Here is a 16,048-nt window from a genome sequence, read left to right on the forward strand (position 1 = left end):
GTCCCTTCGTACCGAAAAAGTGTTTTACGAACGTCTGTCTGTCTGTCTGTTCTCCGTTAATTCGTTCTAATGTATGTACACTTGTCTAGAGGCAGTGGTGTTTTCTAATATATATACATAGGGTGTTTCAAAACAACACCGACAACGTTTGGGAGGTGTTTCCTCACATCAAGATAAGACAAAAAGTATAGACCAACCTACGTGCACAAATGGTCCCCTTCAGGAGTTTGGCTACGGGGATAAAGTTCTCACCAACTACCTCTATAAAAATTCTTGCGGAAGTACCGCAGGATTCTGAAACATGAATATTTGGATAGGGCACATACTAGTTCCTAAGTGAAGTCTTGACCTGACTGTAGTAAGTCCCATAGTTTTGGAGCTATGGACCTTTAAAGTTAATTTTTTCATGTTTTCCGCAGCCTATAACTCCGAAACGAAGCATTTGTGTACCTAGGATGGTCTATACTTTTTGTCTTATTTTGGTGTGAGGAACCACCTCCCAAATGTTATCGGTGTCGTTTTGAAACACCCCATATATATATATATAAAGAGAGAGAGAGTAGACAGAAAGATATAAATCTCTTAGGAAACAACCATGCAAGACAGACAAAAGTAAAATTTTTACTGTATACCACAAGTGACAAGTAGACACATAAACAGCAATCTAATACAAGGTGGTGTCACGAAATTAGGTACCACTGCGAAAATTCTGGAAAAAATTATCCAAGGTCAATCGTTGTCAAAGAGTATTGGAAAGACCTTAATCCAGCAATGGACCAACAATTGTTGATAATAGTATGTATGCGTTCCAAATAAAAGTAACCCTCACCACTACACTCATGTGATCCCAGTTCTCGTTCTTGATATCTGAGCATTTGAGATTAAAGAATTAACGCTTATATCTTTTTCTGAAAGATCATATGTTTAACCTTGTAGCTGTAAGAATTTCTAAAAACAAATATAGTTAAACTAAAATTTACTGTTCCTGGGTATAACTGGGTAAAATTTACTGTTATGTCTGAGTATAAGAAACGGTTCTAGGAATTGGAAATATTTTTACAACCGGTTCTATCGAACTGTTGCGAACCGGCTGAATAGCACCACTGCCTAGAGGAAGTAGTATTCTTCAACGTATATGGACCAATTAAAAAAAAAATTCATAAGATTCTCTGGGACCGTTTTTCAAATTATTTTTTCTTGCCCGAACGAGAGTCAAAATTTTAAAAATGCTATTTCTTGATAACAACTATAACTGTTTGGTTTATATATTATACATCGGTTTACATTTCATTAGCAACTTATACGCTATAGTATAGGTAATTTTTCTGGAAAATTACGCGCTTTTAACGGGTAGCTTTCTGTTTTGGATGTTTTTTTTTTCGAACAATTTCCTCTAATACGATTGAGGCGACTTTTTAATAAATAAATATTTAATTAACTACCCTGTAATGGTGCAAAGGCCGTTTTTCATTAAAAAGTCCCAAAGGGGTAACTTATTCTTGATTTATTAAAGTAGACAAAAGCTAGTTTATTTATAAAATACGAACTTTTTTTAAGAAAAAAATAACGATCCACGTTTATGCTGCGTGGCTAAGGGAGACGGTTATGATAATAATGAGTAAAGTGGATGAAAGAAAAGTTGGGAGAAACGAAGAATCTCGAGAAAACCCACATGTAGCTATTAACACTCCCTGCAAACATCTGAACAGACTTACTTCCAGAAAATTTTGTCCGAGAGCAAAATCAAAGTGTGGGAGTGTTATGCTTAAGGATGTTATAAAATAGAGGATCTGCCCATATGTATCTTCATCCTATTAAATCAATGAAGCCAAAAGAAAAACGAGCATCGGCACGTCTGATTGGCTACTCTCGTTTCCGCCATCGTCTGATTGGCTACTTTCGATTCCGCCATGATTGTTGGCACAAAACATTGCGATCTTATTGGGCGGAGTGGGAAGAGTAGGGGTGGCGAAACTGTGACATATGGCTTCAAGATTTTGTTGCAAGGGCAGATCCTCTATTTTGTAACATCCTTGGTTATGCTGAAGCACTAGTTGCTAAAGGACACATCCTAAACAAAAATGGCATGCATGTAATCGCAATTTAATTTACTCTAGCTCCTGCGAGAGAGAGAAGAGCTGGTGAACTCTGGAAAATCTCCAGGTTGTGTGCCTGGAAGAAACACCGCAAATGAACAATTTAATGCTTATCCCGTTTTTTTTGTTCTTATAGAACACAAGTTATGAGGAATAAGAAGCAAAATCCGCGTGAAATGCAAATATACCTACACCCTTTTACACTTGAAGTCATATTAAAACACAACTTAGTTTCACTTCACTTTTTAACTTGAATTTTGCAACGTAGAAGGCTATATATAATTCAACTACAGAATGTGTAGTGTATTCAAAATATTTTTTCATAGTATAACAAAATTAGATGTGCCTGTTAATGAAGGACAAACTTCTTTAAAAAAATCAAACAAATAGATTTATTATAATGTAGAAATGTCAAATGTTGAGTCTCACTCAGGTGGGAAAATTTGTGGTACCAAGAGTTGTACCTCTAGAGGAGTACAATTATGTACTCTGGGACAAGAAGCAAGCCACAATCATGCACATAGAACCAACGATTTTTTTTTCCACAGATGATCATTGGCCCTGAATGTCTAAGACTATGGACCAATAGTTTTGCATATAGAGTACTAATGTACACCCTGGGGCAACAGAAGAGATACAATTGCATATCCTTAAGCCAACCATTTATTTTTGTTTATTTATTTATTACAAAAACGTCTTGATTAACAGGGTGTACCCGAACATTTTTGACAGAGTTGCATTGATCTACTTCTACCCCTAAATTTTTGAAGGAGTGCATCGTGTTACACGTACAGCAACACTCTCTTAATACTAGGTCCCTCGCATACACTAAAATCGTCTGGACAGTAGGTCATACTTGTGAAGATAATCAAAGGGTACAAGTGCAACGATAGTTTGAGAATTTCTCTTTTGGAATTGACACAAACACGCAAAAGTAAAGATTTTAAAGATTTACAGATACTAGCTCCCTGGCGTTCTATGAATGTTACATAGGCAATCAAGCTTCTGGAAAAACCTAACTAGCATGAGTTTACCAATCCTCAGATAATTCTACTTCTCTTTTCAGATCTCCTAAGGAATGCGCCAAAACTAACAAATCATCAAGCGGATGATAGACGAAATACAAAAACTTTGAAGGTCTGCTGGAAATATCAGCGAAAATGAGAATTGTTGCAAAATATTCCGATAGAAACAGCAATTGTCCACATCCTCTTCTCTTGCTTATGAATAGAATTAAACGTAGAAACGCCACATGCAGGAGGAGAAAATTACGCAAACGTTCTTCAAACAAAAATGATGATATGTCTGATAGTTCATCCGACTCCATAACATACTCTCGTTTCACCCTCAGAAACAGAGACCGTGAAGAGGAAAATCCTGTTCGGAAGACCAGGAAAAGACGCCGTGGACTGAATTACTTCACAATGGTCAAACTAGAAGAAATTCTTAACTCTATTTGGAATATGGACATATCATATTTCGTCAGATACCCTGTGGACTCTGCAGAGGTAAGCAAGATAATAAAAAACATATTGTGTTTATGCATTTTTAGTATCTATATATTAGAATGCTATTTTTATATGTTTGTGGTCAAGGAAAGTTTATATGTTTGTGGCTATTTTTTTTGACAATGATATCTCGAAAGCCACAATACCGTTGTCACTGAATGATATCAAATTTTGTGTAAATTGTTCAGTTTTAATTGAATATTTAAAAAAAATGACCGTTATTTCTTTATTACATTTTAGTGGTACACTGGAAGTACTGAAATTTTAAAAAGTAAAGCACCATATCCTACGAGTTATACATTCCAACACCACACGTTTCTATACAAGGTTAACACATCTCTCCGGCGTTTGTTTCATAGCCAAATGGTAATGAAAAACGAAGGATAACCATTTCTCCAGTCTAAGATGAATCTTTATTGTTTGGAGTGTTTTGTCCAATGAACACCATTTATCACTGACATTATAATTAATTGTCTGTGTAATGTATTTTATTATTACATACTGCATGCAAGAAGAAAGAATACACTGATCATACATGAATTAGAAACTCCATCTGGAAGTAGGCTCAAATCTTGCAAACAGTGCAAGATATTGAAAAAATAATAGGAAAAAATTTCCCCTTTATGACACCCTTTGCCGATTTTTATCAATACGTCTTTCACTTGTGTCTGTAAAGGGACATGTACAGATGTGAGGAATGACAAGGAGATCCATGCCCATATGTAAATGATGTGCTGTGTAGAAAGCACAAGCTCAGCTAGTAACTTACGATGTTTCATTTACTGTAAAGTTTACAAACTAACATTTCTTGCTCTTTGTTGATTGATTTCTTGGAGTATAACTTCTCTTTTAACACCAAGGTTATTCGAGACAGATCAACAGTTTACATGGATCCACAAGGTCTGTATCCGAGGAGAGAACTTCCAGTCGGAATCAAAACTGGGTTCCTGTGCACAGGAAATACACGTGTTAGCCTCTTTGCCACAAAGAGTACATTGTTTTCATTTGTGTTTTGAATTGTCAATGACAAATATGGTTTTACTTAAAGAAGATATGCTATTAAATTTTATAACATAAAGCAATAATGTTCCAAATCTTGCTCGTGATAACCATACAGATAACCTAATTTTATACTAATACATAATCTAACAAACCTCAAAGCTCTGAAGTGAATTATGGAAGTATATATTTTCACATTACATATTCTTTGTATTATTCAGTTCTTACATGAAGACCTTGCCACAAGAATGTGACAAATCATAAATGGAATGATTTTCATTACAATATGTATGTATTTAGCAACAAGTGTTGTTTCCAATAGAATTGGATATCACAATTCTAAAAGTGAATAAAGTGGTAAAATATAATACTTTTGTCAAATACCATAACCATGATGATGAATTTACAGTGTGATTTGTCCGCAGTAATTGTATTTTTATGCTTTTCATATTCATATAAACATACAGAGCCTTACACATAATAAAGTTTTGTGTAATTATTTACGCATAGAATTATGTTTTAATAATTTGGTGAAATAGTCACGAATCATAAAAAAATGCATTTTTGCTTAGTAATACGTATATATTTAACTGATCAAAATATTTTGAAAGAAAGTCTTTATTGATTTTGAAAAGTTTCTAAATTTGGAGTTTCTTCTTCCCCTTTCTGTATCATCTTTTAATTTATGCTACTTGTATGTGAATGAAATTCTAGGCTTCTCTACAGCCAAATCTCCAGAAATATCTATGAATGAAGTTCTAGATTTTTTCCTACAGCCAAATCTCCAGAAATCTCTGTGAACGAAGCGTTAGGTTTTTCTAGAGCAAAATCTCTGTGGATTATCTAAATATAGAAGTTAACTGTAGTAGCAATTACCTTTTAATGCATATGCAATTTATTTGATTTATCGGATATCATTCTCCAAACTTTATATCTCTTTCCATTTCTTCTGGAGTCACAGTGGCTCACTAATATAGCTTTCGTCTGTGGTGGGTAGCCTCAAGGGCGCCGATTTCTCTGTAAATTTGGGGGGCCCATTCAGAACCAGAAGGCATATATGAAGATTTTAAGACAAATTGCATTCAAATTATGCCAAATATTGTATATTCACAAATACAATGAAGGAGCTTACATGAGCTTGGGGGACACCCTTGGGTAGCATCACAGATTAATTCCAAACGATGTGAGCTTCTAGTGGATAGCATGTCTACTAGCATTTATAGGAAGTCCATGGGTTTACTCCATGTTCATTTGTTTCTGATCGTTCATTGACATTTACCACCTATCTACTCTTGCGTTCAGATATATATATATATATATATATATATATATATATATATATATATATATATATATATATATATATATATATATATATATATATATGAATCCATTTTTACACTGAGGGAAATAACAGTAACGGATTATACTTATCAATGGAGCCTGGAATTAATGGAAAAATAACAACCCCAAAATGGCTGGCACTCAAAATGGAAAAATAAAACAAAAAACAAACATACTGGCCTTTTGGAAAAAAATGCACTAAAATATTCAAAAAGTATATTAGACTATAATTGATTTTCTAATCGAAAAAAGTGTCGATCTTAAGAAACAAAATGTTTCATTTTGCAGTTAGTACTTACAATTTATAATTTCCAGAACTTGAAAATTGGACAACCCGTAAGGAACTAGATCAAACTATCTGTTCATCATTCTTCAGTAACAACAGTGAAACAAAATGACAAACGCTAACACACTGTCCCTCTTTATTCACATGTAGTTCCCGCTACTAGTTTAGAAAACATTCAAAGCACAAGAAATACTAACGTGAAGTTGTTTTACACTGCTAACAGTTTGTTTCGTCTTAAGAAAGTTATTTCATATTGTTCCTTCTCTGAAATTATTAACAATTTCGTAAGATTTTCAAGCGAAAGACTTCTGTCAGAGAGAATTCGATTTAGATGTGAAAATGATCTTTCCATATATACAGATGTCATTAGAACATATTGGTCATAAAATAATTTGGGAAGAATTCGTGCCATTGTCCACAGTTACATTAGCATCAACTTCCGTAATAGTAGCAATGTTCTTCAATTTTTCCAAATCTTGATTAGCATTTATAACATGATCACACTTTCGACAAATGTGCGCGCTCTCGTCACCAGATACATACATACATTTTTATACATATAGATTTTACTCTAAGTATTATTTAGATTATTATTTTATATGTGTGTTTATATTTCAGGTTCCAGATTACTATGAAATTGTGAAGTATCCCATGTGCCTTCAGACTGTGATTTATAAGCTAAAGAACAACATTTATGAAACAATTGAGCAGTTTGTTCACGACTTTCGTCGGATCTTTTTCAACTGCCGGCTGTATAACAAGGTAAAATTTTGATACTTGTAGGTACTGGTATTTAATATAAGAAAATCTAGTTCAATTTGATTTGAAGATTTTTGAAAATAAATTATAGAGAAAGAGATTTGGTGCACACAGATGTGAACAGAGCAAACACGGAATGGTTATATGTACTCATCTTCAAATACAGGTATACAGTATGACTAATTGGATCTGGTTGTTTAAGATGGATCATACATGTGGAACACTTCAACTATAGACCCGCTGGATACACAATGGGTTGGATGTAGGAAATATATAAGGTTGAGAGACTTAGTTGAAGAAACAGCTAGAAAAAAAAACTTTTGAGTAGGCCGATTGGCTTGATTGGATTTAGGTTTACCGTTCCTTTCAGCAACGAAGCCCTACAAAATTTACCATTTTTTTGTTGCTTGTTTTTCATATGTAAAAGGAGACAATAAAATGCAACTTACCACAATCATAGATAATGATATTCTACAACAGAAAATATGAATCTCAAGAATGTTCAGTGTTGCCATCCATAGAAATTACAGTGTTGCCAGAATAACATTTCCCCCAAACTCTAAGTGAAGGCAGCGACTAGTGGAACGAACTCAACTGCATTTGCTTACAAATCGTGTTGTTTTGGTATCCTGTGAACTACTTTTTAAATAACATTATTATTTAATTTTAGTAATTGTAGGTTAAAATTATTTTGTTCATTACAAACTAAATACAACTATTATATTTATAAAAAAAAGTAGTTCACATGATTTCAAAACGAGATGATAACTAATCAAATGCAGTTGAGTTCGTTCCTCTAGTCGTTGCCTTAACTTAGACTTTGGGTTAAATGTTATTCTGGCAAAACACTAATTTCTATGGATGGCAAGACTCAAAATTCTTCAGGTTCATACAGGGTGTCTCAGAAGTCCCCTGACATAGGGTAACTCTGTTATTATGTTAATGGAGTTACTGTTTGAAATGGGGGCTGGCCAACGACACGTTAGTGTAAAAGACAGTAACTTCATTCAGTTATGTTGTGGGTGCAGATAAAGGGCAACTTTGCATTTTCATTTAACATTGGGCGCATAAAGAGTGTACATTCCAAACGGCTAGTCCTATTTAAAAAAGAATCCTTCACTTTAGATTGAAAACATTATATTTGGAGACGGTTTTCCCTCTTACATTTTGTCGTAACTCTGATAATAACAGAGTTAGCCTATGTCAGGGAACTTTTGAGACACCCTGTATTTTCTGTTGTACAATAACATTATCTACGACTATGGTAAGTTGCATTTCATTATTTCCTTTCACTTATGAAAAACAAGCAAAAGAAAAATGGTAAATTTTCTATTATTTTTAGTAAGTCAGGCTCTTGCTCCGACCGGGATTCGAACTTGATTCTTCCTCTTCAAAGGCGCATACGCTAACAATGTAGTCATAAGAGACCTGTTGGGTATGACAAGACGACAGAAAATAAGATAAAACAGGATGTTACATAGATTGATAGTAACATTTAGACCAAATTCAATTGAGAGCCTTTATTTCTAAGGACTTTGAGTCCTGATGAGTTTGATTAAATATTCCAGATCTAAATATAACATTTCGAATATTTGCACTTGGTTGGTTGCCAACATCTGCACCATCGCAATATGAGAAGTGCATCTACAGCTTAAGGTTCGGTTCAAACCACATGAGCTCCCACCAGGAATCGAACTCGTATTTCCCACTCGGAAGGCGAGTATGCTAGACATATACCCATGAGGAGTTTTTTAATTTTACACTTACTAAAGTTTAAGTCGAAATTAGTTTCAATGAGAACGTACTGTTTTGTTTTCGTTTCTGAGAATGAATTTTTCAAAATTGGAAAAAATTTGTCCATTTCCTACGTTTTTAGTAAGATTTCTGATAGATATACACAATTTGTTGCTGTTGTTGTTGGAACGAGTGGACTTCAGATCGGATTCAGTGGAAATTCAGATCGAATTTGACTTTCTTCTGATGATTTTCTATCTATCACTACGTCCATGAATGCTGAAATAGTTACTGCTACACATTTCATGCGGCTATTGTTTTTATCTCATAGCAAAATATTTACCCCAATCTCCCAATTTTCTATTCTGGAACATATTTTGGAACTACTGTAGACAAATAGTCAGAAACAAGACTGAAGGATTGTTCATATATTCTTAAGACAATAAATTAGTTTACTGTTTAACTTATCTTACATTTATCTTATATCGCATGTCAGAAAAGGCCTGTTTTGTTTTAACGCGGTAACACTGGCGAAGCTGCGCGTGCGAGAAAGCTTCTTTTAGGATCTTGTGTCTACAATAGATGTATACCTATCAGTGTGTACCTGCGAGTAGCAGTAAGTTTTAATGATTGTCGTCATATAAAATCTCGCCAAGTGAATCCGATTTCTCAACGGGGGAATGCTGCTGATATCATAGCAGATGTATATTGCCAAACACTATCTTATCTACGGTGTACCATTGAAAATTGTTGAATATGAATGTTATGGAGGTCTGAAATTCTTCTAATTCATGTCATTACTCCCTAGCTCAAGAGTACAAGTGGGGGCTGAATTTGGATTTAAGCGTTACTGTTCACATCAGTGACCCCAAGAACTACAGATATCGACACTAATATCGGTCGTTTTCGGTCATTTTTAAATGTCACCCCTCCTACTCCCTCGAGATGTGCCAGGAGTCTTACCCTCACTGGGGGGGGAGAGGCAGAACTTGGACTAAAAGAACATCAGAACTGTCACTTATCATCTCATGGCCACGAGAACTATGGATTCGACACCAATATGAGTCGTTTCTATCATTTTTAAGCATCTCCTACTCTTCCTACCCTCTAGGTGTTCGAGAAGGCCTCACAACAACAGTGCTCTTTTTCAGACTGTAGTTAATATATGTACGAAATTTGGTTAAAGTTGCTCCAGGCATTCTAGAGTTATGTTGGAACATACACGCACACATAAATTCAGTTTTACTTTCGAGTGAGGAAAGGAGAGAAAAAAGTTTTGTGATCGTGAAAAAAAAAATAATTCGAGATTGAAGAGGATCTACACTTTCATGGTCCATAGATACCGAAAAAGTAATTTTTAGGCACCTGTCTGTATGTTCTTCTTTTCATTAGTTCGGACGATGTTCTCAGTTCTAGAGGCAATACCGTTTAACATATCTCAACCAAATTTTAAAGTTTTTATGTGATACTCCAGGGGAGGGGGTCGAATTTTCTTTCCACCCCTAAAAGTAAGGGTAGTTTACTTAAGGTTAGAAAATGGCTCTAACTACTTTGTCTATATTTTATGAATCAATTTTCTAAAAAAAGAAATCTATACTGTAGTATAAGTCATTTCTCTGGAAAAAATCAGGGAAGGGGGAGTCTATTCTTGAGGGTGAGTTTTCTTTCAGATGATTTTCTCAAAAACGACTCATGCTATTTTCTTCATATTTCATGATTAAATATTTCATTAATAACTTAACAATAAAGGATACTTCATTTGTGCTGAAAATAATGTACGAGGGATAGATTATTCTCGGTGGAATTTTTTTTGGACGATCTCAAAAACGACTTAGGCGATTTTGTTAATATTTCATAAATAACCTTAAATATGACATATTTCATTTGCGCTGAAATACCCATAAAATCTAGATTCTCATGGTGAATTTTTTAGACGATTTTCTCAATAACGAATCATGCCATTTTGTTAGTACTTCATAAGTAAAAATTTCATCAATGACTGTATAATATTGTGTAAATTATTCCTTACGAATAAAATCAGAAGACTTAGTTTTCTCTTGGAGTTGACTGTATTTTGAGATTACTTTCTCAAAAACGACACTGGCGATTTTGGTCATATTTCATAAACAATTCATTATTATTCTTATAATGTTGCATATATCCCTTCTATGAGAATATCCAGAAGGGGTAATCTACTTTGGGTAGTGATGGGTAAATTCCCGAAAAGAATCCCCAAAATGAGAATATTCCGAGAATTTATGTACAAACACAAGAAAATTGCATTCTATTACTATATTATGATTTCAAAATAAAATTCGTTTTATCACAGTGTATTTATTACTTTTGTCTTCAGAGGATTCTTCGAAATGTATATTCTGAACGGTATTATGTTATTTTATTATTTTTTATTCTATTTTGAAACTACGCATAAAAATGTATGTTTACTTACAATATGTTTTATGCAAGTAAATATGTAGGGAAAATACTTGGTATAGAAAGTTCACATACGCTTATACCGCTAAAAGAGTTTAAATTTATATATAAGTGCATTTTAAAAGCTTGACTTTACTACTAATATTTCATGTATAATCATATTAAACTTTGAAATGTTATAAACAAATTAGGTTGGTAACTGCCAGAAAACATACGTAGTCTTTCGAAAAATTTCGTAAGGTTGCCAGCGTATGGGATGGCATATGTACAGAATGTTGATTTGAGGTACTGTGCTTTGTTACTGTGTTCTTACTGTGTACTATTAAATCTCTAATTTATGAAAACATGCTATTTCGAACAATATACACACTGTTACAAAATCGCCAAGAAAGTTTGGTACATGAATACACACGTAAAAAGAAGCAAATAAATCCTAATTAACACAAGTCCGGAAACACCGGTACTAATGAAACATCCTGAGAAGCAACCCTAATTTTGATATGTAAACATTACATTTTAAAAGTATACCTATATGTATTTACAACTACAGAGATTTCTTTATCCAATACCTGATTCTTTCTCAGAAAAGCAAGATTCGAATCAGAGACAGCAGACAGACCATCTTTTACTGACGGTGGTTCGGACTCTATTGATAGTACTTCACATCTATCTCTACAGAATTTCTAGATTACTTTACAAACTGGTTCCTTTTCATCATTTATAAATTAATACTTTGCTACTTTCTAGTGTAAATGGAAATGAAAATTTAAAAATCATGTTATTAATTAGTTACATAATGTACAGTCAACGAATTTCAATTACTTTAACCTCCAAATTATTTAAAACCTAGAAGTAAATGATAATAAATGAAAATAAAGTAATTAGTCATATGCTTCTTATAAGATGGAAAAGATAGTAAAGAAATAGTAATAAATTCCTTCCCGGGAATTTATATGCCAGGGAAAAAAACCGGGAATATTCCCATTTTTTATTTTCCTTCCCACCGGGAATATTCCCACTGTCCATCACTGCTCTTGGAGTGAGTTTTTTTGTTTTTTTTGTTTACATATTTGTGAAATACCACTCATGCGACTTTATTATTATTTTAGAAATACACTTTTCTTTAGTAACCATAACATATGGCATAAGTTATTTCTTATGGAAAAATCTACAAATGACAGTTTACTTTTGGAGATGAGTTTCTTTCTTCGGAGTAGTTTTCAGAAAACGCTTTAAAATTTTGTTGGTATTTCACAAGAAAATATTTCAATAACAATTGTAGCACAACATGATTTAGTGTAAGCAATTGGAACGAGAAATTTTAATGCGGTGACTCGTACTTCTTTTTTATATGTATGCATTTTTCAACAAATTCAGAGAAAGTTTTCAAACTTTTGTTTACAAAGTTACAAATATTTGGAGAATTAAATATTTTCTCCTCCACTATAACACTTTGTTATTAAATGTAATGTAGCTTTGTTCAATTCAAGAAAGATTGACCATTTCAGCTGCGATAACAACAACCGCAGATGATTGGAACTGAAATATTCTATTCATAAGTGTCTTGCATTGTTCCTTGTTTTTAGCAAATAATAAATCTTTCTTACTGCATTTCAGGAAGGTACTGTTTGGTCAAACTATGGAAAACTGCTGGAGAAGAAGTTTAACGGCCTGCTAGAACAGCGTTTTGGACGATCAAAATTTTCGTTCATCACTGGTGATCCTCGTGAATTAGAAACAAATCCACTTCTGCAGTACGTTGCGTATAGCAGCAGTCTTTGAAGCAAGAGCTGATGATAGCTACAGAAAGTACTGAACTAACGATTAAGGGAAATTCGTTGAAAAGATATTGTGTGAAAGTTCGTTTGAAAGTGGCAGTGACAATTCACAGCTTTAATGTACAAGCTCAACCTGACGTCATAATATGAACGTCAAATTACACACTCATTCACATTTATGGGTATCGTCGCCATATTCGTTAGCTTTAATATCATAAGTTCGGAAATTTTTACTTAATACCGTGTAATTTTAGAGCAGCATTTCTCAAACTATTTTTAGTGTACGAACTAGTCAGAAGTCTGAAACTTTTTTGGACTTTTAAATTATGAGATAGTGTTACTTCCGTCTTACACACTGCCAACCGCTGATGTACATTTGTAAATTTCCTTGTATCATGTAAAAAATTAAATAAAAAATTAAAAATAATATACATCAACATTATTATATAAATTAAATATGCTTAAAGGACCAAATCCACTGACTCATCAACCACATGTCCAAAACCGTTGGAGATAAAAACTTGAAATTTTGTACATCTCTTCTCCTTAGAATTTACACTACGAGTAAAACGGCATTCGAAATCTAGGAGGGTTTGAAGTGGGTAAACATTTCTTATTCTTTACCAGATTTTCGAAGCCTGATATTTTGTACAAATGCTCTCAAATATTTTCTAAACTATAGGTGAGGTGGATATTTTAAAAACTTTACTCCGAAAGGTGGGTAGCATTGTTAAAAGATTCCATTATATATTTCCTTTGAAACGCGGAGCATACAGTCTCAAATTTGTATATTTCATATTTTGTTGCACATATTTGTTCATATTTTGTCTTACATAACCTCAGTGTTGCAAAAATAATGTTGACTTTCTTTTTTTATTTATTCTATCTGTGCTAAATAATCGAAGATTATTATTCTTTCTGTTCCGACAAATAGAAGGCAATGCTTATAATCTTCCAATCTTATTTGATTACGTGTTGTTTACCACGGTGTGGTTTGCCCCGATATTGTTCTCTCTGATTTATCATACATGATAATCGTGAAAAATTATACAAAATCGACTCATAAGCTGAGGGATGCCAGATGACTATTATAACAACCAAATCTATTACATTTATAATCAGAATACATACAATATAAACGGTCCCAAGTACGTTATTGGGTTGCTGCTTCTAATTCGAAACCCTAGTTTTGAGTATTCATTAAACATACCTCCCTAAAGGGATTTTTTGAAATATTTTAGTTTATTCTAAAAATTTAAATTATATCTGAATGTTCCATTTCTGACTTTGACCATTATCCATTTTAGTGAATTTATGTTTATGCTCGTTTGACATTACACAGTACTCGATTGTTTATTAATTGATGTTTTAATGAGTTTGTAGATTGATTCTATTAAGATGTATTTGCTGTTAAGTACAGTTTGAAAAAAAATCTAGAAAAGGTATTGTTATGCGTTTATAGTCATGCCAGAAAATGTTATTCTCCATTCCATCAGTTTGAAGTATAAACTTCCATTTACATGTGTTTTTATGGAGGTTTTCTACATATATTTGCTTGCTATTGTTTCATACTATCACGAAATATTTTAAAATATGGTGTCTATAAATCTGAGTTAAATAAATGGGCCTTCGTGAAAAAGAACTTTTTTAATATTTGCAAATATAGTTTTGTTTTAATAATATTTTTAATATTTTATATTCGTTCATGCATTGAAAACTACAACTGTTAGAAAAAATTAGAGGAGTTTTAGTTTTCCATAAAATAAAGTGTAGCTTTAATAATACATACATACATACATACGTATAAGAGTACATACGTGTAAGCCTGACTTCGCAGATTGTGAAGTTAAAACGCGACGTTCAAGGAGAAAGCACAAGAAAAAACTTTACACCAATGTCTTTGATTTGCAAAGATGAAGTGGCTATGTCTGTAAATCATGGACTGGATCTGTTGACTACCATTCCATTATATAGCCAGAACAAATTCTTTTAACGCTGCTAGAAAAGAAAGTTCCCGGGATTAAGCAATATAGACCTATACAGACTTCTGGCAAAATCTGCTTCCCGACAACCTTCTTTGTTTCAATGATATAATTCTTTCTTGCTGTATGACAGACTGGATGGCGAGAAACGAATATTTTGTTTTGGATTCGAGGGTTTTAGGACAAATCTGAAAACTAGCCAAGAGTGGTTCGCGTATGGTACGTTTAAGAGCTGCTATAAGAAATTCTCGCAGCTCTATACCATACATACCGATCTAGGAAGTACACGTGACAGTACATCTGTTGTGCCAGTTTTATACACTTTGCTCCATGTAGGGATGGTACCGAGACCGAGACCGAGAAGGCCTTTTATATACCGAGACGAGACCGAGACCGAGACCGAGCTCTATAAATCGAGACGAGACCGAGACGAGACTTAGGTTAGTCTCGAAAGTCTCGGTCTCGTCTCGAATATTGATATAGACAACTATTAAGATTGCCCTTTACTCAAAATTTGTTTCGTTGCTGTGTTAGGTAATATGGGAACGGTTGACTAGTGTTCAGTGGCATATTTAGGCGATGGCTATCGGACTGAAGCCCCTCCCAAAATAGATTTTTGATCATTTTTTTGCATTGCACGTACAACACAAATATTTCTTACTCGTTCTCAAGCCTCTCCCGAAACAAAATCCACTGCTGATGTATATAGTCTTCTCTGTCTCTCTGTCTCCCTCTCTCAACATATATATATATACAAGGGCGGATCTAAGGGGGGGCTACGGGGCTATAGCCCCCCCCCTTGACGCTCAGGTTTACACTGGATAAAATGGGCTTCAATTCAGCTTTACACTGGATAAAACGGCAAATTATGGTTTAGCCCCTCCCTTGATCATATCCTGGATCCGCCACTGTATATATATATATATATATATATATATATATATATATATATATATATATATATATATATATATATATACCAGCGGATCCAGGATATGATCGAGGGAGGGGCTAAACCATAATTTGACATTTTATCCAGTGTAAAGAAAGAAGTAGGATCGAAGCCCATTTTATACAGTGTACAGCTGAGCGTCAAGGGGAGGTATATCCCCCTTAACACTTCCCTTGG

The 16,048-nt window shown here is 33.8% G+C and overlaps 1 protein-coding gene across 1 annotated transcript; it reads left to right on the plus strand.

Annotated features, from left to right (window-relative positions):
- The first annotated feature begins 3,166 nt into the window (after positions 1–3,166).
- Positions 3,167–13,315, plus strand: LOC145673796 (uncharacterized). The gene is made up of 3 exons (XM_081743555.1): positions 3,167–3,604; positions 6,852–6,995; positions 12,777–13,315. The coding sequence occupies exons 1-3, from the start codon at positions 3,257–3,259 to the stop codon at positions 12,939–12,941; spliced, it is 657 nt and encodes a 218-aa protein (XP_081599681.1). The 5' UTR covers positions 3,167–3,256; the 3' UTR covers positions 12,942–13,315.
- Positions 13,316–16,048: the final 2,733 nt, after the last annotated feature.

The sequence above is a fragment of the Thermobia domestica genome, chromosome 17 (genome assembly GCF_964235325.1).
Source record: "Thermobia domestica chromosome 17, izTheDome1.hap1.1, whole genome shotgun sequence".
Lineage (NCBI taxonomy): Eukaryota > Metazoa > Arthropoda > Insecta > Zygentoma > Lepismatidae > Thermobia > Thermobia domestica.

Bases quoted from the DNA above. Each gene is read 5' to 3' on its own strand.
- LOC145673796 (XM_081743555.1), top strand. From the start codon at position 3,257: ATGAGAATTGTTGCAAAATATTCCGATAGAAACAGCAATTGTCCACAT. The intron at 3,605-6,851 runs GTAAGCAAGATA...TTTATATTTCAG, and splicing joins ACCCTGTGGACTCTGCAGAG to GTTCCAGATTACTATGAAAT. The intron at 6,996-12,776 runs GTAAAATTTTGA...ACTGCATTTCAG, and splicing joins ACTGCCGGCTGTATAACAAG to GAAGGTACTGTTTGGTCAAA.